Raw genomic sequence first — 22,052 nt, 5'->3', positions numbered from 1 at the left:
CTGAGTTTATCCCCCACCGCTTTTTTTTTTTCTTCTTCTAAATTCTTGGTGTCTGGTCATGCACTTTTATATCATCATGAACCACCAGATGATTTATTGATCTCAACAAAGTCTCCAAATAACCTGCATTATTGTTTCATCACCTTGTCATTATTGCCCCATGATGAGTCTGGTATAAAAAAAGTTGGAGATGTCCCTCAAGGGCATCTCTCTCAATATGGGACCAACTGGCTCATTATTTTTCATGTCTTGCAGACACAGGAGAGGCTATAGGTGGTTATTGTCTCAGTGATTGCAAGGACAGCTGGCTGATTTAACCACTGATCGGTTTTTGTATTTACGTTCTTATGTGATGGTAATTTAAAGCAGCGTCACAATTTAGAACGTGCCTTGTGAGGTCCATCAGGGGTCAATGTTTGGACCTGGATGATGTCTTTTGTTAGTGACTATGTATGTACAAGCTGCGAAGTTTGCAGGTGGATCTCTGTAAATTACGTCATCATCATCAGAAGGTAAATTTATTTCTGTAATTCAAATCAAATAGTGGGTCTTTACAGGTAAGTGGATGTATTTCAAGCGTTCGTCTTTCGTGACTTTTTAAAATTATGGCTGGCAGCAAAGGAAAACTCAAAATACAGTTTGTTGTAAGGTACTACACAAATTTAAGATTATATATTAGAGAAGCGTGACCATGTTCTTCACAATTATGTTTGTAAAAGAACAAGTCGCTCTTGGGAGCTCAGTCAATTCCAGCATGGCACCATCATATGATGCAATAAATCTGCAGTAAATATTCGTCCTTTGTATTACAAAGCAAAGTTGTAGGCCATGTAAAATGACAACGCTGGGTCAAAAAACGCTGGATAATACTAAGACAATACATTTAACCATAAAGCATAAATCAGTTTCAGCATGTATGACTGTATATAACACGGAAATACATTCTTTTAAATAATATTCAAATTTGTTAAAATGCAACATGTATGAGGACATAATTTTCATTAAAACATTTAATCTAATTTTCCGATATGCAGAATTTAAGTTTTCTTCTGCCGTTATCCATAATCCTAAAAATCATCTGAACAAAAACCAAAATATATAACTTTAGTATTAAATCATTTACATACATTAACATTGTTTTCTCTAGTATTTCTTTACAATGCACCTGTGAAACAATGTACTTCTAGTAAAAGAAAAATAATTAGGGATTAAATGCAAACAAAAACGATGGTCTCATAATTCTTTTAATACATTGATACAAAATTGCATTAGAATGAATGCAGCCTTTTAGTCACATCCAAACATATATTTAAAAAAAATTAAACATCAAAGGCACACACTGAGCTCAAAGAATCAAAAGCAAAAATAGCCAGACCAGTCAGTCTAGCCATAAGACAGAAATGGTGTCAAAGATGAGCCTGGCACAGATGCTAAGTGAGAGCTGCTATAAATACGATGTTTTCTTGACAAGATGTCAAAGGACATAAACAAAGCACACTGAGGTCAGTGCCGAAGCAGCAAGCTGAAGGCTCAAGTCAGATTAGCACCACTTTATGGGTCAAAGGCACAAAGCATTAATATACAATATTTCAAAAAGGGTCAATTCACACATTAATAGAGAGAGGAGTGGGCCGGGCCTTGGTCTTAAATTTCAATGTCATATTTTATTTCAGCTTCAAAAAGGATCAAGAATTCACAAACATTTTTTAAAAGACTAACACAAAAAGAAAGTATACTAAAACTCCCGTCATTAGGGAGTCCTTGAATTGTGTCATTTTATATATGCCTGAATATGTGAAGCACAAATGAAGTTGGCACTTGTTCACAGTATTTGTCTCATTTTATTTTGGGGTGGGGGAAACACAGGAGGTATTCTTGGGTATCCATTGGAGATGTCAGACGAACGGATTCGTCTGAAGATCCGATCCTGAATCAGATGATTGATATCTGTTTCATCTTTAGTTACCAAAAGACCCTATTAAAAAAGCTTATATTGCAACAACTGATGTTCCACGATCTAAAAAGGAACGGGGTAAATGAGCAGCTTGTAGCAACAAAGTGAAAAACATACAGAAACATTACATTAAAGAAATATGACAAGAAAATATTGTACCATTTAGGCTGGGAATCCAGGTCAGCTAAGTTATTGACTTACAAAATTCTAATTATTTATCATTTAATTGATAAAAAGCTGAATAAACATTTAGGATTCCAGTTACAGCCATCCACAAATACATTACATTATAATGTTTCTAGCTGTTTGAAAGCATTAATAGGGGTTACACACCTTAAACACAACAAAGCCGTTACCTGAGTAAAAGCGTTAAATATTTAAAACATCTTCTACTTGTCTAAAACGTCTTGCAAGGCACCATGTTACACAGTGAGAGCAATGTAATGATTAAACCTGCAGCTTCTTGTCCTGATAACTGAAGCGTTAAACCTGGCTTCCTGATAAGAATCAACAAACGACGAGAAGAGCAGTCAGAGTCACGGGAGAACAGGATATCATCATGTAGCGTGCAATCTGCCTAATGGCACTGATAAAACAGCTTTATGGCAAACAATTCTTGGCTTATATATTCCCTCTTTACCAAATGTTCAATATAAGACTTGAAGCGGCGCTAAATATGATAAATATCTAAAATCTGGATTCTGATTGCTTATTCAATAAGCTTGAGATTATACAGCGATTTAAATGTGTGCTTAGTTCTGTTGCTGCTCTTGGTAAGGCAGAATGGCATAAAGTGGCCAGTGCTGGCTAAAGGTAACAGATTTCTGTTTTTAAAAAGTGGCAAATGCTAAAGAATATGGCAACAATAAGCAATTTTAAAAAAACAGAATTCAAATAAAGACCAAACTTTTTATATCTGCTGCAATTTCACAAGTTAAATTCCTGTTCGCAGCTGTTTTAGGGAAGGTGAACTTTCTTACATTTCACATCATGTCACCTGCTATACTTGTACAGTGGCAAACTATCCAAACCCCTTAAACGGTTTCACATTTTGTCACATTACAATCACAAACCACAATAAATTTATTGGGATCTTTGTGGCATAACACAAAGTAATTGTGAAAAGGTAGGCGAGAGATGCATGGCTTTCAAGATATTTTACAACTCTGAAACGTTTTTCTTGCAGCCCCCCTTTACTCTGATGTTCCTTAAGAAAATCCAGGGCCACCAATTGCCTTGAGAAACCACTGTGTCAATTTTTATGAATAAATCTAGGTGTTTTTTGAAGACAATTTGTTGAAGAGCATAAGGGAACAAACAGCAACATAAAGACCAAAGAACATATCAATAAACTTGCTGATAAGCTTACAGCAGATTTGGCTTACAAAACTGTCTGTAGCAGTGAGGATCTCACAGAGGGCTGTTCAATCTGTGATCTAAAAATAGAAAATGTCACAAAACTGCAAACCTGCCAAGACATGACTATCCTAAAGTCAAGCAAGTGGAGCATTAATCTGAAAAGTAGTCATGAAATTTTGAGCTGTAAATGAAGGAGCTGCATAGATCAAAAACTCAGTTCTGGAAGATTTTTATAAAAATTGTTATGCCCTCTACTAATCTGGACTTTACAGGGCAGCAACAGCAACAAAGTCATTGCTGAAGGAAAGAAACATGATGTAATTTTGGAAGTTTCTCAAGTCATTTAGGATACCCTAAACCAAAACAGACACAGGTACATTGGAATGGGTTAGACAATCCAGACCTAAATGGAAATGAGAATCTGTGCCAGGATGCTCTACTTCAAATCTGATTAAGTTGTGCTATTTTGCAAAGACCAATGGAGAAACATTTCAGTCTCTAGATGTGAAAAACAAGAAGAAAAAAACCAAATTACATTTCCAGCTGCAGAATTCTTTTTAAAACCATGCATCCTTTTACTTCACGTTAGGTTACATAACACTTTGTGGGAAATTAACACATAAAAAGTTCATGAAAATACGTTGACTTTTATGCTTGTAGAGTGACAAAATATGAAAGGTGTTTGAATCTCTTTGAAAGGCACAAAAGGAGGGAAATAGGAGCATAAGATGATCAAGTCTTTCATTTTCTTTCTTGCTAAACCCAAAGAAAGAAGGCAATTTCATCCAGGTCTACCGGATAATCTGTGAGGTGCAGCGGCTCCTTGATGTCGAATCTTTCCCCCTTGTAGCTTCTCCAGTGCCCAGCGGGTAGATATATGTCTCGTTCTTGCTTTCCTGGCTCTAAAACTGGAGCTACCATTAGGTCGTCCCCAATCAGGAACTGGGAATCAATTTTATAGGCCGTCTCATCCCCAGTGGCAATCCACCACAGTGGCCGTATGATCGGGTCCCCGGTGTCCAAAACCTCCCCTGCCAGCTCGAGGACCCGCGGTGCCACAAGACTTTTGTGAATGGCTGTGTATTTCCGAGCAATTTCTACCACTTCATTATCGTATTCCCATGGAGGTATAGAAAACTGCATAGAAGGCATGAAGGCAGACAGCTCCAGCCAGCGGATGTACAGCTCTCGATCAGGTAATGCCCGATCTCCACTTGTGTGGTTCAGGTAGGCGTTGCCCCCGATCATGTCTGGCAGGATGAACTGATACCCAAGGATGCTGATGGTGAGCACTGTGGGGATGAGAGATTTGAGGCCCAGCTCATAACCCCAGACAGAATCTCTATCAGTCGGTCTGAAGAAGCAGGATATGTTCTGGGATTGGTAACCACTGCGCAGCTCAGCTCGATCATTGTAGTGAACAGCCATCTCTGTGTAGCGCCTTGTGAAAAAACTGGGGTCGCGAATGTGATTCTTTGTGCTAAATTTCCAAGGTAAGTAGTTCGTCTCCCCTGCATCAAATTTAAAAGAGGACACCCCATACTTTGAGCGCAGTGAACGTAGCTGGGAGGCAAACCATTCCCGGGCCTCTGGGTTGGTGAAGTCCAAGATGCCGCCAATGCCATTCCACCAATGAACCAACGCAGGCAGCCGTCCTGTTGGCTCTCGGACAAACAACCCTCGCTCTACCAGAGGATGAAAGTTTTCAGAGTCATAGTTAACGAAAGGATGAATCCATAGAGACACCAGAAATCCATCCGATTTTAACTTTTGGAACATTTCAGATGCATTAGGGAACTTGACTGGGTCAAACTCGAAATCTCCATAACGTTTTGTGTAGCGGTCGTCGAGTTCCAGATGACTACAGTTAAAATTGTACTTGCGAATGTTGGCAGCGTACGTCAAAAGTTTTTCTTGATCAATGTCACGCTTATATAAAGCCCAAGTCGACCAAATAGGATGCTCAAACATGACTTTGGCAGGCACTTTGTATGGTTTGTTGAAGTATCTCCGAACCATGTACTTGTGTATGGATGTCACATCCAAACCTACGCAGACTCTGTAGCTCAGTTCAGCACAAGGAGCCTCACCGGGGTTTGGCTTGAAAGGAGTATCATGATACCTTGCTTGGAAGTACATGGTTTTTTCCGTGTCATTCCAGCCAAGGTGAAAAGGCACAGAGTTGTTGATCTTGATGGCAGTGGCGTTGGATGACAACCAGTAACTTTCTAAGATTCCTCCAAATTCTTCCCGGTTTGAGTAAATGTCGCTCGTGACAAAGGGCTTGGGAGCCTGTTGGCCTGAAATAGAAATAGGCCAGTGCTGAATTGCTGACACTGCTCCCCCATACCAGTGCGCGAACTTGTAAGTCATGGCATGCTCAACAGGAATGTTGGGGACCAGTTCTTCCCAGCGCACACGATAGCACTGCACAGTGTCCTTGGGCCGCACTGTCTTTATGAAAAACTTAAGCTTCCTGTCAGTGGTCCGAACACAACGAAGGATTTCCTCCTCTTTGGAGCAGGAGTCCAAGTCCAGAGTCCCGGATCTGTCAAGATTAAAAAGTCATTTGATTTTCATTCTTTTGTTGATAACAAAAACACTAATAATATTGCAAAAAATAGGAAGATCATTAAAGTTAACTTCTATCGGTAATTAATTTCAAATTGTGATACTTGTCTTTTAAGCACTGAAAACACAACATTCAGTTCAGCCAAATACTCTTGTCATATCTTGTACAGTACATGGAAATACATTTCTGGCTATTCTGTGTTAAAAAATGTTCATTGTTAATCTAATTTGTGAGTTTAGGATTTTTGTAGCTGTTTTAGGACAGTCATCAAAAACACTAATCCCCCGTCCTCATACAGGGTGTCAATGAATGTCTGCTGCACTACAGACAAGTTAACAACCTCTCCCCAGGTTGTGTAGGTAATAATCTGTGTATTAAACGGTCTTATGTTGGTCTTTTGTGATATTAGACTTTACCGAGGAACTGGATCAATTATTCTCTTTAGCTGTAAGCCATAACATCAAATTAAACAAAAGTAATTTCTTTATCACTTTGTGTGTCTCCAGAAAATATAAGTAATCTCTTTTTACTGTTGTTTCATCTCCCGTACATGTTTGGAAGAAATGAATCAATAAAATTTTGAGATTATGCTATGTCAGGAAAAGATAAGCGTCACAATCATTTCACAAGAAAAGGTAAAAATCATTTTTATTTTAACATTTTGGGCAAAGGAGTGGATCATTTCGAAGTTTTGCTTTTTGAATCTAATAAAACAGAGTTTCAGATAATATTCTAACTTACTGAGGTACATAAGCTGTACCTCAGTAAGTTAGAATATTATCTCATATAAATATATACACACAGATGCATTTTAAAAAATTACCAACCTGAAATCCATTCTGAAGACAATGGACCCTCCCTGGTTGCGGATAATGTAGCCGTCCTTATTGAGATCCAGCAGCTGAGTCTTCAGCAGCTCAGCTTTGCGCAGGGAGGCTATGTAATAACACCAGGCAGTCACTGCTGCGATGACCAGAAACAGGCCGATAACTCCAGCTCCAACCAAGGGTCGAGAATCCTTGGTGTGCTTCTGCTTGGGGATAACATCTGTAATCGTGCCCCCGGCGCCGCCGGGCACCACTTGGTACATGGCTTGTGTTTTTCAGAGGCCAAATCCCTGAGGTGATGTTGTGCAGATCATCAAAAATGTTGAGCAGGGAGCCTCCGGTTGGACTTTAGGCGTGTCGTCACGTCTGTTTGCAGTTTGTCGGGGAAACAAGATAACAGAGGGGTTTAAAAAAATTTTTTTTTTTTTAAAACTCAACCATCAGAAAATTCTAGGAAAAATGTGAAGCACAAAAAAAAGACAAAAAACATGCTCTACGTTTTTTTTTAATACCGACTCAAAGCCTGTAATACACTTCAAGCTCTGGCTTTTACATGCTCTGCATTGCTGAACAAAGTGATTTCACAGCTCTTGAAGGTATTAGGCTATCAGGTTGTAAACTTTACTGATGTATTTGAGATTTAAGAAAACAAATCTTTGTCAAATTGGCCCTAGAGAGACAAAGTGGATGCTGCTGAAAGTAATTCTAACACATGGGTTCAATTGACAACAACTCATTTGTATGGAATGAAGGGTAAAGAAGCAGAAAAGAGGGATTTTAGCCTTAAAGCCCTGCAAAGGCCAATGAGGCAAGAGAGAAATACTAAACGCTGTGTTGTATCACTCCTGATTAGGCAAACTGGACACAACCTGGATCACTGCAGTCAAATGTGACAACACAGGCTGACACTTAAGAGAATAAAGAAAAAGCTACGTTACCAGTTTTATGCAAATGTTACTGTTCCTCACAGCAACTCAAACAGCAACATCTATTGAGTAACTTGGTTTGACACGCAGTTAATCAGAACAGACTGAATATGAAAACACAGAGGAATGAAGGTGGTTAAGTTCTCTCTGACTGAATGTTCTGTACTGCCAGCAGAACATAAAAAAGTCTAGGGAATACGGTGAAACAGCAAAACTCAGTGAGATTTATTGGAATTTTATGACCCACACATAGTTTAATGTATAATTAAAGTGGGAGGGAAGCAATTTGTGTTTTTAAAAAGGCAAATTAAGGCGGTTTAGAAGCAGCAGCAAAGAGGCCCACGTAAACTCAAGATGTGCTGCAGACACTCAAACACACGGCGGTTACAGGAAGATGCTGAGGCGACACTTCTCTACAGCAAGGACGATGAAGGAGAAATGGATGGAGATAAATAAAGGTCACACACCTAGAGGAAAACTTGTTAGAAATTGCAAAAGATTTGAGATAGGGGTGGAGGCTCCTGATTCGAAAAATGCAAGATAAAACATACTTTCCTGATTTGAATCTGCAAATGGTATAACTTTCCTTCCACTTTACAATCATGCACACTACTTTGTGTCAGTCTATCACAGACAATCCAAACAAGCCTTTAGATGCGCCCCTTCTCAAACACACCTGAATCAAATGAATTACTTGCTGCCTGGTCTCTGCAGAACTTCATGAAGTGGTAAGGACAGGATCTGGAGACCCTGAGTTTTAATTCAGTCTGACAATAATACGTTTTTCCTTAGCTTCCAGAGAATTGCGGACTTTAGAGTTCAACACAAACGCAAAATGAAAACAAAAACATTCTCGAACCGAATCCTTTCTAGCTTTAAGTGGAAAAAATAAAAATAAAGGCTATGCTGGAACAAAACACATGACGACCTAGACAAGGTTAATTCGAAAACTTCTTGGAACTTTGATCAACCATCATTGGAAGTCATACATCTTTTAATATTTAAGAAATAGGCCCTTTATTGGCTAATTTAAATCAATTCTATGAAGCAGAACCCTTTTTTTAAAACAATAACCCCATTTATACATTAGCTAACCAAGCACCAATCAAAATGAGTAATTCAAAATCTTTTACTCAGATGATTTTACTGTACTGTAGAGAAGTGCTTTCCCATACAGTCCCTTTTAGTCTCATTTGTTTGTTTACAGTGACCTTATATCTGTCATTTCAGCTGATTCATTATCAGACATGGGGGGGAAACATAAAGAAGTGCTGATCTAGTCGGTGCAGCTGCTCCAGTCAGACTACTTCTTCCAGCGTTTGTGCCAGAGAGAGAGAGAGAGAGAGAGAGAGCGAGCTGAGGGCTCGGTGTTCTCAGCGTGTTCCTGCATGCTAATTATGGACGCAGTCAATAACACTGAACATGAACATGCAGAGCTGAATATTATAGACTTAATACACAGATTAAGCAAGCAAGAAATAAATAAAACAACGATCTTCACTTTTGATGTGGCTTTTTTCCCCCCTCCCCACATATAATTATGTTTACGGATAACAATAACGCATTGATTAAGAAAATGCCTCCTTTAAAGACACCAAAATATGAGTTATGGATTAACACCATAAACTATTTATTTAGCAGCCAATGTGGGGAGAACGACCCGTTGTTTTATTTATCGACTTAATGGGCGGTGTAAGAAAGTTAAGTAAAGAAAAACAACACAGGATCTGTGCAAAAATGCTCGTATCTCTCATAAGAGTTCAGATTTTCGTTACCGTTCGTTCAACAACAAAAAAAAGAAGAAGAAAAAAGTTGTTTTTTCCCTCCCTACCGATCTGCAGCGATCTCCTCAGCGGTTTGGAGTCTGCTTGCTACAATCCTCAGCAAAAAAAAAAAAAGTCCGAGAGAAGAACCCAAACGCGCTGGGTTGACCCCGCCTTCATCTACGCCCACACTGACAAGGGAAATGTAGTCCAGGTGGAGAACTAATCTTTATTTCATACTTAAATTTAGCAACCCACCATTGTTTAATTACCACACAGAATTCACAGTTTTCAACATACAAAGTGTAAAATAAACATTGAGCATGTTTAATGTTTTCTAATTGTTATTTTCAGATTTTAACAACACTTGCTGTTGTTAAAATTTTGTGTGACTCAGAAATATTTAAACTAAGAAAAACGTTGATACTTTGCTTACCTGTTGCATGCTGAATGAACAATGTTAGAAAATTGTTTTTTTTTTAAATGTCAATATCTATATTTTAAGATTCATTCAAGTTGAGTGGATTGAACAAATGTTTCCCATAAAAAAGCAGACTGACATTTATTTAAGACTTGGACTGCTTAAACATGCTTCACCTGCAGATAAACAAGTTATCTTAGCTTTCTATGTCTTTTTTCACCTCAGTTTTTTTAGGTGTTTAATACTCAATCACATATTATTACCAACTACTTCAATTATGAGCTCAACTGTCTCGATGTCTTTGTATGTGTAGAGAAATTTTATGCCAATAGTCCCATTAAAAAATGTATTTACTTAAAAAAGAAAAAGTGAACATTTCCAAAAATAATTTTCTCTGCTGAACATACATTGGAAGAAATTTTTCACATAGGCTATGTGAAAAAAGTATAAATGCAATATAATATTCAGATGCACTGGTAGCACAAGAGAGTGACTGCTCTTCATCCAACTTGATCATGACAAGCCAACCCTTTGAAAGACATTGCCGTTTATTTAAAAAAGTCTGCATGCTGCTCTGCAAGGAGTGGTGTGGTTAATTAGCAGAGCATAGGGAAGTAGCTGAACAGACTCTCGTTCTGAATCTCCCCGGCTTGGAAGACGGGAAACCTCCGGTGTTCCTAATAAAGGCTTTCAGAGACAAACTCTGGGTGTATGACGTAGTGAGCAGCCTGGCAGGGCCTCACTACATGAAAGCAGCTGTAGCAGTCGCTGTTGGCAAAGCACAGGATCAAAGTCAGACTTCAGGAACAATATTAAAGTCCTCCTCCTCCAAACCCCCCCCCCCCCCCCCCCAAAAAAACTAAATATGATACATGCAAGAGAATGTGCACCTAAAATCCTGAGTTCTGGTCGAGCAACATTTCCTGTAAGGCGTCCGTGCAAAGCAGAGAGGAGCTGCAGCTGCAGGAGGGTTGCTCGTTTGTGGTCTGGTCTGAAACTGAACTCCTGCTTGTGGTCTGCTGTAAGGCAGAGAGCTTACTGTCATTTTTAAAAAAAAAATACAACTGCAATATTGCTTTGCAAAAGTATTTATGCTACTTGATTTGCTACAAAATAACGTCATTGTTTATTGCATTTGGGTGTGTGTGTGTGTGTGTGTGTGTTGGGGTTTTTTATCGTCCAAAACAAAATAGTTGACACTTGCAAAGTGGAAGGGACATTCGACATGATTTTCTCTAAATTTTAGAGCAGAACAATATGAGCAGTGTGGTGTGTGTTTGTATTTACACTTTTACAAAAATCCAATGCAATAAATTGTCCACAGAAGTCACAGGATTGGTAAACAGACTCTAATTGTGTAATTTAATCACATAGTGTGAAGACCTGAGAGACCATTATAGCGAACAAACAGGCAGAGTTCTAATGATTTAGTTTAGATTTTTATTTGTAACAAAATTTATTTTCACTTCACGATTATACTCTACTTTGTGTTGGTAATCCCATCATAATACTCTGCTGTTTGTGGAAGCAATGTAATGAAAAAGTACAAATATGCAAGGAACTCTATGTCTTAAATGGTATCACTTCAGTTCAAAGGTTGTTTACTTGCCTGAGTTGTCGTGCTGAGAGTGGATTGACATTCCTCTGATAATCTGCTGTCCTGCAGAGCAGATCCATCAATGTCAGAATGTGTTTATAGTTACCTTTAAGCGAAACGGGGAGCTGATTAATAATTACTTATTAGGGCTCCTCAGAGTGGTGGGAACTTGACCGTCACTCGCAGCAGGAGTCTCTATCTGCTGGAGTTTGTGGGCCTTGATAGGAGGCATGTGATGTGGGCTGTCTGAATTTGTTTTGCCTAAAGGGTTTTCAGGAAAAGCTGAGACAGGATTGTGAGCTGAGAAATGGTTCACAGGGGGGAAAAGGGGCCGGCCGGTGTCCACAGGGGGCGAAGGGTGGAGTAGCGTGCGCGTTGGTCTGTAGCTTGACCGAACACTGCGGGGAAACAAGAAGTCCTGGGGAGGCAAGGAAATAAAAATGGGAAACAAAGAAATCTAAAGAAGGAAAACTGCGAACTAAAGTTAGCAAACTCTCATTTTAACACAAACTTTGTTTGGACACTGGTGTTCAGTTTTTATACACCTCGCAAAAATATTGATTGACAGTGGACTCGATGCATTTTGTCATATCACAACCACAAAACGTTTTTAAATTTTTGGGGGGATTTTGTTTTTTCTAAAAGGAGAGCATTAATCAAAGAAGCAACCAAAAGGCCACTTTAGCTCTGGAGGAGCCACAAAGGTCAAGAACTCAGCTAGCAGAATCTGTTGAAAGGACGGCTATTAGTTGTGCACGACACAAATCTGACCCTTACGGAAGGCAAGAAGAAAGACGTTACTAGCAAAAAATACACGAGGATTCCAGTGTAAACCTATTGGCCTCTAAATAAATTTTGTTTGTGGCATGAAAGTACGACTGCTGCTGCTGCCAATACAGATCTCAATCTCCACATCAAAATATGGTGGTGGCAGCATCATGTTGTGGGGATGATTTTCTTCAGAAAGGACATGGAAGCTGGTTAGACTTGACAAAGCACCTGAAAACAGGATCATCCAGGGAGGAAACCTGTTGGAGGTTGCAAAAGAGTTGATGCTGGTTCACCTTCCTGCAGGACAATGACGGTAAACAGACAGCCGGAGCAAATCCTTGTGTCCAAACAACCCAGACAGAGTCCAGACCTAAATCCAATTAAGGTTCATTAGGAATGTTTTTTTTTAAATGTTACTCACCGAAGAGAAAATGACCCGTCTTTAGATGTACATTTTGAAGTTTGTGGTTTTAATGCAACAAAACAGGAACAGTTTCAATAAATAATAATGTTTTTTATTTATACAAAGAAACCGTGTTTTGTTTCTTTATATTAACAAAATGCATGCAAATCAGTCAGCATTATGACTGATTTCATGTTTACAGCTCAATTTGGTGTGTCATAAAAGAAGAAAAACTTTTCCTAAATCACTGTTAGACATCTGTCATGTCCTTATTCTTAAACATTATTTAACATGTTACAATTTTAAAAAGAGAATAAGTGTTGGGGGAGCAAAAATCTTTGCATGATCTGTACTCCTACATTTCTTTTATTTTCAGTCACATAACATATTGTAAGTACATAATGTCCCAGAGTCGACTTCACCTTCTGTTTATTTCTTCAAAATAAACAGACGTCATATCACATCAAACGATGCCTATTAGCTTTTTATTCCTATCAGAGTCAACAAATCATTGTATGACCACAAAAAAAAAGCTCATGCATGCAAAAGCGGAGGGGTGTCCATCTTACCGGCCGTGGCTGAGGGTTGTTCCTGCGGTGGGCTGAGGTGGGTCGAAGTTCAGCTCTTTTTGCTCTGCCTGGAGATCTGAAATGCGCCTTGTACATTGTGAGGTAGAGCTGGGGACCCATCTTCAGAAACCGTCTCACTGTTTATCCACACCTTACCTCCAGTTTTCCTGAAAGTCATGCAGTATCCTGTAAGCTCCGCCCCTTACCTATATCGGTTCCCCAACACCTCCCCTGCTTCTATTTTTTTACTTCTGGGAAGATTACATAAGTGCTGTAGCAGTATGCATTTAATCTTTTTTCACTGCTGTATGTCACTTACTCTGAATCTAAGGTGCCACAACACCTGTTTATTTTTTTTTATTTTGCATCAATACACCATCTATCCTCTGCAGATTTAAAACAGATCAAACGACTGCTTTGGCCTGTTGCTGTTGTGAAGAATCTCGTCCGTTTTGGACAGGTTAAGATCATCCCTGCTGAAGCAGAACAACTCTCTGTGTGCCACCTGAGCACTCACTAATCTCCCTGAGCTTTAAGCCCCCTGCAGAGACTCGCATACCTGGGGTCAATGCCCTTGACCTGCTTCCATAGCTCTGAGGGCCCCAATCAACAACACAGCCCTCATTTCGTACACCGACAGCCGTTCCGCTGCTTTTAAGTTTCACAGGTCTGAACAGAACTGCAGAACTAAAAAGAAGGAAAAAAAAAACCCTGCAGAATTCATAGACTCTACCACAATCAATGACTGTCAGCACGTCACACAAGCATTAATAATTCGTGGAGCGCTGCGGGGGCCATTGTGTCTGTGGCAATCTTACTGAGTTATCTGTGACAGGAACTGGCTGAGCGTCCATTGCAGTGGCTGAACCTCGCCTGGGAGCTGCGTCGAAGCTCAGCCACACACACACGTCGTGTCGAGTGATCATAGTAATGTGAGAGAAAATGCATTTCATCGATTGGGCAACAGGTCCCAGTTATTCACACCGTCGGCAGGATTGACAACAGAACACTTTTATTTCTTGATTTGCGTCTTTTTTACGACTCTCCTTTCTAAGGAACGTACACATCTTTGAACATCTGACAGAGCACAAAGCAAATGCACACTTCCTGTCTTACTGTGGGAAACTTAGCGCTGGATTGCTTTAATGTTCTGTGAAGCAGACGTCTGTCATGAGCTTAGGAAGCCGTAAAGCCTGGATCCTGGAAGCTGTCACTGATGCTTGGTTTTCACTGCAGCTTTGAGTCTAGCGTACAGATGCCCGAAATTCTGCAAGAGAAAACAGGTGGAAAACGTTACGCATTGAGATTATTTTAATCCTCCTGAATGGCAAGGATTTTAAAACAAAAAATCCCCAACATCTTGCAAAAATATTGAAACCCCTTTTTACACTTTGTCACATTACAACACTGTGATAGACCAACAGAACCGCATAGTTGTGAACTGGATAAAAAAAAATCTGGAAAGGGAGTATTCAGCTCTCATTACTCTGACACCTTTAAAAAAAACATGAAACCAACCAGACGTCTCCTTGGATAATGCAAGGAACATGGTATATAACTACCATGTATGTACAGCTTCATCATGATGAATGATTTGAAGTATTTATGTAAACGTGCAGTAGTTGTATCGGCTGAGATTAACCTAATTTTAGGTTAATATTGAACAACTGCAAGCAATTTCGTTTTTCCACTCAGAATATAAACTGAAAATGCAAAAGATGTAGCTATAAATTCTAATCTGTAAAGTAGTCAATTACTGAAGATGTGATAAAATGTAGTTAGATAAAGAGATTTAATTCCTTCCGGTATGTAGTATGCATTTCTGGGGTGATTTCATAAAGGTGGACATACAGTAGACTAACACAGATCAGAGGGAGAGTCTGAGCAGGGGAACTGAGTGAATGGGACAAACTGGGAAGGGAACAAAACCAAACACACAAAAAATTAGGAATCCAAGGAGAAAGAGGCCAACACTGAAAATTTAAAACAAAATGCAAAAAAAAGAACAAAAGCAACTAAGAAAGTTAACGCAGAGGAATGAACTGATGTGGCAAGACCTAAAGTATTTAGATATCCTGCCCTTGCTGAAGAAACTCATGCCCACAGCATGATGCCGTCTTCTGGTGGGGGTCGGGTTTTCTGGTATTTATTGTTAGTTTTCAGCTCCACAGTGAAGAAACAGTATAAAGGAAAGGTTCTATTTTGGCTCTCATCTGCCCAGATTCCTTTTTTCACATGCTTGCTCTACAGAGTACTTTTGACAGGCCTCAAATATATACTAATGGACTCCTAGCCTGGCCATTGCCTTGCTGTGCAATTCCTCTCAAGAACGTTCTGGGTTTTCTCCATTTGACTTGGATTCTCTGGTCGTTTTTTTGACTGGGCCAATCAGTGAACAGAAGGAGAAGTTGTGAACAATGACGTCGATTTTCTGGGCTGTTTTAGGATTGTAGTCTTCCTGGAGATTTAGCAATAGCAGCGGAGGAAGTGAACAAAACTGTTCAGTCCGTGTTGACCGTGCTTCCAAATATTGTGCTAACATTAACATTCACCCCATCCTGCTCTGCAGCTCTCTCTTCACAGTGAAGGATGGTTGTTTACAGCGCAGGCGATTTCCGGTAAGCTTCTTAGGGGCAAACGTAAGCAATTGGGTAAAATTTAAAACCTCAACACAAACCGAGCTTCCAGGACACAATCGTTTCTCACTAGCCAAGAAGCCAGACTCTCTGTATGAAGCAAAGTGTAGCACAGAGGGACCGGTTTTCATCAGGCTATTGGAATCCAATTTCTTTTGTGTATGTATGTCACAGAACTGTTGAGATTGCTGCAGAAACGCTTTGTGAAATGTACATCAACTCACCTGGATTGAATAGTAAACAATCCCCAAATATGCAGTGATGCATCCTCCTAGGAACAGATCAAACGCTGCTGGCTTCACCCTGAAAAAGGTTTGCTTTAGTTTCCGAACCTTTAACCTTTTTCCACACACACACAAAAGTCACTTTGGCACAGATGTTTACCTGTACATGACAATTGGTTGGTTCATTTGATCAAAAAAGGTGATCTCAGGGTCCCTGCATGAAAAGGTAATGTTAATCATGAGGTTGCTGTGTTGCTTTTGAGTCTTTGAATGAAACGCAAAGACTACTGCATGTTTCACCTCTTGTCCTGTCGAAAGGTGTGTCTATGGACCTGCTGCAGGTAGTGCTTGAACTCGTACTCCAGTGAGTTGACCAGTAGGATCTGACCGGGTTCCTTGTGCAGCAGCTGGGCAGCCCGGGGCACAGAGGTCAAAAAGGACATCATACTGGACATGCGGCTGTCCTGAAAGTCCTGTATTGAAGACAAATATGTGGGTTCACAACGGAGGTATTGTGATAAAGACTAACGTCATTTAAGTCTAAAAAGATTTTTAAAAGCTAATACATTTATGTCAGGGTTAGTTTAGAGATGTTTTTCATCTTACTTTTTATAAAGCTGCTTCTTGATAAAACTTTTCTATTTGCACTTTATTGGCGACAAATAGTTGAAATCGACATGGCATTTTATTGATACTGCAGAAGTGCTTTTTGAAAATTCAAGCACGCTGTAATGTCTATGCATGAACACCAGAGGGCAGCACATAGAGCAAGAGAACAAGGAACTCACCAGCTGACCCTTAAAAACTTGAATATCCTTTGGTGAACCCTTAAAACAAAAATAGTCACAGATCAATGTGCTTTTACAACAAATTAAAATATAAATATGATTTTTTAATTTTATTTACATATACATAATCAAAATGGACTGTCTTTATTCACCTTGTCTGAGAGATTGTACATGTACCGGGCCAGAGCTTCAGCTATGATAATGCCGTTTCGCTTAAGTTTCCTAAAATCGACTTGGGACCTAGAAGATGATATGCAGAAGATAGAATTATATTTCAATGCTTATTTCTGTGTTAGTTTATCTTTAACGTATTATTTAACCAACTAAATAAGACAAATAAAATAATGTCAACCATACATTGTATCTAGCATAGACCCACGAAGTTCAGACTTGGGATCTTCCACGTGAGACAGAGTGAAGCCCTGGATCCTCCGTAGGCTGTAGCGCTCGTGCTCCCAGGCCACCGTTGACTCAACAAGATTGATCTTCTTGTGCACCAATCCCACCTTCACCCAGGGGAACCTGGAGGAAACCACCTAGGGGGTAAACAACACAACACCATTAATACCGACAAGACATGTTTACGCTTTCTCGTACCGTCACAATAAGAGCGGTTACCTCCTCCAGCTGCTCAATGAAGGAGTACAGAGGAGCGTCGGGCTTCGGTGGGCGAGAAACGTGCATGTATAGTTCATCACCTTTGGCCAGCGAGTCCAAGCACAGGACAAATGCCACGTTGTCGTGAAGCAGGCTGGACTCTGGAGGAGAATGGCTGGGCTTTGTTAAAACCTTAATGGTGATTTCTTTGGGTCAATTTCCGGCTCACAATCTGCACAATCACAGGCTGTAATCTCACCGGCGTGATCAAGATTCTCCTCAATCCATCTCTTCGTGCCGAGGAAGTTGTATTTTCCTCCTCCGGTCAAGGAAAACATTAAATTATATCTAAAATATAAATTAGAATCTTCTTAATGATTTTTGTTGAGTACTTCCACCGATAATATTAATTAAAAAACGTAACAGTTTCCTTCAAAAAGAATTCCTGAAGCTCACATTATGCCTCACGGGAAAGCTGAGAATAAATGACAATGGGTCGTATTGTGTTTCAACTGGACTCAAGAAAAACAGGCCAAAACCAGACATCCTCTTCCTACTTATAAATTATTTTGTTCCATCCATTATAATGTGAATTAAAAAAAAAATACAATAAAGTGACAAAATGTAGGTGTAAATACTTTGTTTTTAAGGTTGTGTACTTGTTTTTTCCATTGAGGAATTTAGCATCCTGGTTTGAGGCATTCAATTTGACCAATTGAGGCCATATTAAAACGCACATTCCTAATATTTTCTAGTTTGGCGTTATTTGCAGTCGCAGGTGCTTCGTCATGTCGTGACTGGTGAATAAACTCAAACTCACTGTGGTCTGGTACCGGAGGTGCCGTAAAGTTTCTGGAAAAGACGTGCCAGCTCCAGCAGAATGGTGACTCCGCTGCCATTAGAGTCTGCTCCATATGACAGCCACTGTTTTACACAAACACATCCAAGCTTAAGTGCCGGGTTGAACTGAAAGACCTGCGCTTTTAAGCGGGATGGAAGTTTCAAACCAAGGTTGAAACCATTTCACAGGTCAACGCTCTGAACCTGTAAACTTGTTAATGGCCAACCCACCGGAGCGAGTCCGTATGAGTCATAGTGGGCGGTGATGATGATGGTGGGAGCATCCTCTCCGGTTCCAGGGAGCACACCCTGCACAGATCAGACAGGAGCAGGACTTTAGGGAAAAGATACTTTTAAGGAAAGTGTAAAAAAATCCATGTGAAACTTCCAATAGCCAGTATGTTATTTCAAGTTGAGCTCCTACCTCCAGTGTGGTTATGGTGTTGTCAGTGATGGCCTTAATGGCGTTGTTGTTGCTCACTAAGATCTGGAAGGCTGTAGCAGTGACCATACTTCGAAGAACTGCGAACAGTAAAAACATTTTCAGTAAAAAGTTTCTGAAAATGAAAAAGAAACTCTTTCTCTCTGACTACAATCGATTTATTACAAATTTCCCATCCGTCCTGTGGCTTCCACACACTGGGCCCGACTTTAGAAAGGGTTTAGATGTAGTTGGACCAGCGCCCCATTTTTTGGAGGGTGAGTTTTTTCTCTCTTTCTTTTAATGAATGTGTGTTTAGCAAATATTGTACTTTGTATAAAAAAACTTTTAAAAACTACAAAGTTTTTGTTGATTTCTTTGGGAACAACATGGAGTTTTGGCTACAGAACATAATAATTCTACCATGCCTTAATACCATACTTTTTTACATAAGCTGTACATAATATTTAATTATTTATTTTCTTCTTCTTTTTTCATGGACTACTTTTTTTGTCTCAAAATAAAAGGTTTTCTTCTTTCTTTTACTGATTTGTGTCCTGTAATTTGTAAAGGAATTTCTCCTTGGTGGATTGGCTCCAATCAAGTGGCCCACATCCTTATAAATCCGTCCTTGTCCACACATATCTACCCGTCCATCACTGCAGCACACACCTTTATAATAAACATCACTGTCTGTTTTACCTCTGACAAACATGGATGAGGTCCGTGAAGCTGCAGCCTGCCTCACCTCCTCATACATGTAAAGCAACTGTTCATCCTCAGGAACAACGTAGACTGGAGTAAGAGTTTCTTTCTGCAAGGCCTCGTTCTCACTCACCATGAAGGACTGAGACGTAAAGCGAGTGTTTTAACCAATTAGGATCTCGTTTAATCTGCTTTTAGAGCACAAACAACCTTCCGGGTTTTACCTTTATTGTCTCGTGCGGAAGGCCGGAGATATTTTGAGGCAGTAGGATCAGCACAGCAGCAGCATTCTGTCTCAGGGCTTCAAAGTATTTCTCCACAGTGAAGTCCTGAACCTTCATGATGACACAACGGCGGGTCAGCGACGGTTCGTCGGCAGAGCGCGCCTCTGCCACAACTATGGCTCCGCGGCAACCTCAGACAACAAGATAAAGCAAGGCAAATTCAACACAGTGACGCGTGGTGCAGGCAGCATTATGCTGTGGGAATGGGGTTTTTTTTGTTTGCAAGATGCATGACGTCCTTAACTTGATCCTACCATATTTTTGTTGCGCCAGGTTGTACTGCTGCATCCTGTAGGCGGTGAACTCATAGGAGGACATGGCAGGGAGGGCAGAGCCATGCAGGCACTGAACACAGAGCAGCAGCCAAACAGCAGCACTGCTCAGCAACATCACGTCTGATGTGATCCCAGTCTGTAAGATGAGGTGGTTGATTAACACAAGTCTACCAGGAGGAAGCTAAAACCAAACGTGTGTTTGCTGGAGAACTTCAGCAGAACAGAGAAGATAAGACACCAATGAATTGATCACTCTCTGAAATATTCTACTGATTTGAAGAAAAGATGAGAAACTATATGGTCTTGTCTAAAGCTACCAAATGTAGCTACCACTATTAAGTAAACTTATGTATGTTCTACTTAAATATGGGAACATTGCTTACCTTTCTTCTTTCATGAGACACGGTCCTCAGACTTCTTTAAAGCCTAGCATTGTATCTTCCAATGTGACTGCAGACTCCTGTTAACTCTTGGGACTCAGAGCATGTAGGTAAGCCACCATTCACCATCTGCTCCCAGGGGATCAACTCCAGGCTAATCGCATGTGCGCCACCCCCAACCCCTCACACTCTCTACACCTCCATAATGCTAACTGCAGGTTTACATATAATCACCATCGGCATGAGTAAGTTTGGCACTTTTATCAAAATTATTTACTTTGCAGAAACAGGATCTAGAGTTTAATTTATTGTGAATTTTCTCTACTCCACTTATGGTCAGAATTATACGTACAGGTTCAAATATTTACATACACCCCCTATAATAATTGCTTCATAGGGTTTGGATTGTCTTTGAGTTAAGCTGCGAATTTCAATGGAGCTCGAAGGCATCAGTTTTCGAGTAGGGATCTTTTTTTCTTTTTTTTTATCGTGTCTTGTTTCTCAGTTCATAGTGAAATGAAACTTTCATGTGAAGCATAAAAAATGCCATTTCAGCATCTTCCAGTTTGTCACAGGCTTGAATCCTGGTGGTTCCTAATTTGCTTTGTTTCTGTTTTATGATTAGACAATAAACAGGACATTCGCACTGATGATAAGTGGAAGTAAACTTTTGGAAGCACTATCTGTCATCTCTCTGACAGAGCATCGGTTCACTTGGCTTCATCTCCTGAAGAGAAATTTCTCAAAACGCTCTGAAGAGGCATTAAAAAAAAACGACTGCGCGTTTGTTTGGGAATAACGATGCAATACAAGGAAAAGCTGGAGAATACACAGAGCACTGAGATATCCATTATTTATTTTTGATATGTTGCACTATACACAGAACTGTAACACTGTTCAAATCTAAATGGAGCCAGTTCACAATCATGTCATGACAAGCATCTGACAGATGAAAAAGCGCCTGTTTCTATAGAAATTAATTCCCACAAGTGAAAATAAAGGAAAAAAAGAAACACACAACTCATTATTCTGGACTCAAGGAGTAAGTGAAGCTGTGCCTTAACCAGCACAGGACTGGCTTTGAGCATTCAAGGGGACGGCAATTATGACATGTATGCACATACAGTGAAACAACGATCTAGATGGAAAAGTAGCATATAGGACCCCCTCTCCTTTTTATTAGTTAAAAGCCTTAAAATCAACTCATCTTTTATTGCAGGAGTAAAATTTCCAACTAAACGTGTCCTAAATGTACTATTTTTAATTTGAAAACTTTTATTCAGTGGGGAAAAACATTGCATGATAAGAAGTACTTAATGCACATTTTGCTTTCTTCAGTTAATCAGTTGTCTTGTAACTTTTGTGAGTGATGAATGACTTCCTGTTTCCCTGCTGTATAAAATGTGTAGCAGGCGGCCGTTTCCCTCATTAAACTGGAAAGATAAGAAAGCTCGCAATTTCGGAAAGACAAATATGTGTTAATCGACACAAGTCAGGAAATTACTACAAGAATATAGCTTCTCGTCCATATCTCCGGTCAGAACAGCTATTAAAGCTTTGAGAAAAAAAAGAATATAGGAAAACTAAAGTCGAAACGGTTGTACAGGAAAGCAAGTTTACCTTGTCACAATGTCCAGTGAGCAGAAAGAAAGTAAAACAAATTGTGCATGCACTGATATGACCGATTGCTGTTAAGGTCAATAACTGATATTTACTGATACGCAATATATTTCCCCAATC

At 39.8% G+C, this 22,052-nt stretch overlaps 2 protein-coding genes across 4 annotated transcripts; both read right to left on the bottom strand.

Annotated features, from left to right (window-relative positions):
• Positions 1–1,226: 1,226 nt before the first annotated feature.
• myorg (myogenesis regulating glycosidase) lies at positions 1,227–9,588 on the bottom strand. 3 transcript variants are annotated; one of them, XM_032549309.1, is made up of 3 exons: positions 9,470–9,588; positions 6,713–7,078; positions 1,227–5,861 (listed from the first exon to the last, which is right to left on the bottom strand). In XM_032549309.1, the coding sequence occupies exons 2-3, from the start codon at positions 6,973–6,975 to the stop codon at positions 4,070–4,072; spliced, it is 2,055 nt and encodes a 684-aa protein (XP_032405200.1). In that variant the 5' UTR covers positions 6,976–7,078; positions 9,470–9,588; the 3' UTR covers positions 1,227–4,069. The 3 variants fall into 3 exon arrangements, with proteins under 3 accessions (XP_032405200.1, XP_032405201.1, XP_032405202.1); XM_032549310.1 differs by having other exon boundaries at positions 9,414–9,522; XM_032549311.1 differs by lacking the exon at positions 9,470–9,588 and adding an exon at positions 7,651–9,407.
• A 1,387-nt stretch (positions 9,589–10,975) lies between these two features.
• On the bottom strand, positions 10,976–20,874 carry LOC116709928 (nicalin-1). Its single transcript, XM_032548648.1, has 17 exons — positions 19,912–20,874; positions 19,598–19,788; positions 19,371–19,515; positions 18,672–18,769; positions 18,479–18,556; positions 18,228–18,331; positions 17,667–17,755; positions 17,429–17,568; positions 17,168–17,346; positions 16,963–17,050; positions 16,811–16,849; positions 16,323–16,495; positions 16,183–16,236; positions 16,023–16,101; positions 13,163–14,429; positions 11,560–11,837; positions 10,976–11,482 (listed from the first exon to the last, which is right to left on the bottom strand). Exons 1-15 carry the CDS (start codon positions 20,045–20,047, stop codon positions 14,373–14,375), a joined length of 1,650 nt encoding a protein of 549 aa, XP_032404539.1. The 5' UTR covers positions 20,048–20,874; the 3' UTR covers positions 10,976–11,482; positions 11,560–11,837; positions 13,163–14,372.
• Positions 20,875–22,052: the final 1,178 nt, after the last annotated feature.

The sequence above is a fragment of the Xiphophorus hellerii genome, chromosome 20 (genome assembly GCF_003331165.1).
Source record: "Xiphophorus hellerii strain 12219 chromosome 20, Xiphophorus_hellerii-4.1, whole genome shotgun sequence".
NCBI lineage: Eukaryota > Metazoa > Chordata > Actinopteri > Cyprinodontiformes > Poeciliidae > Xiphophorus > Xiphophorus hellerii.
Note: the sequence above shows the minus strand (reverse complement) of the source record. Positions and strands in the feature narration are given on the sequence as shown.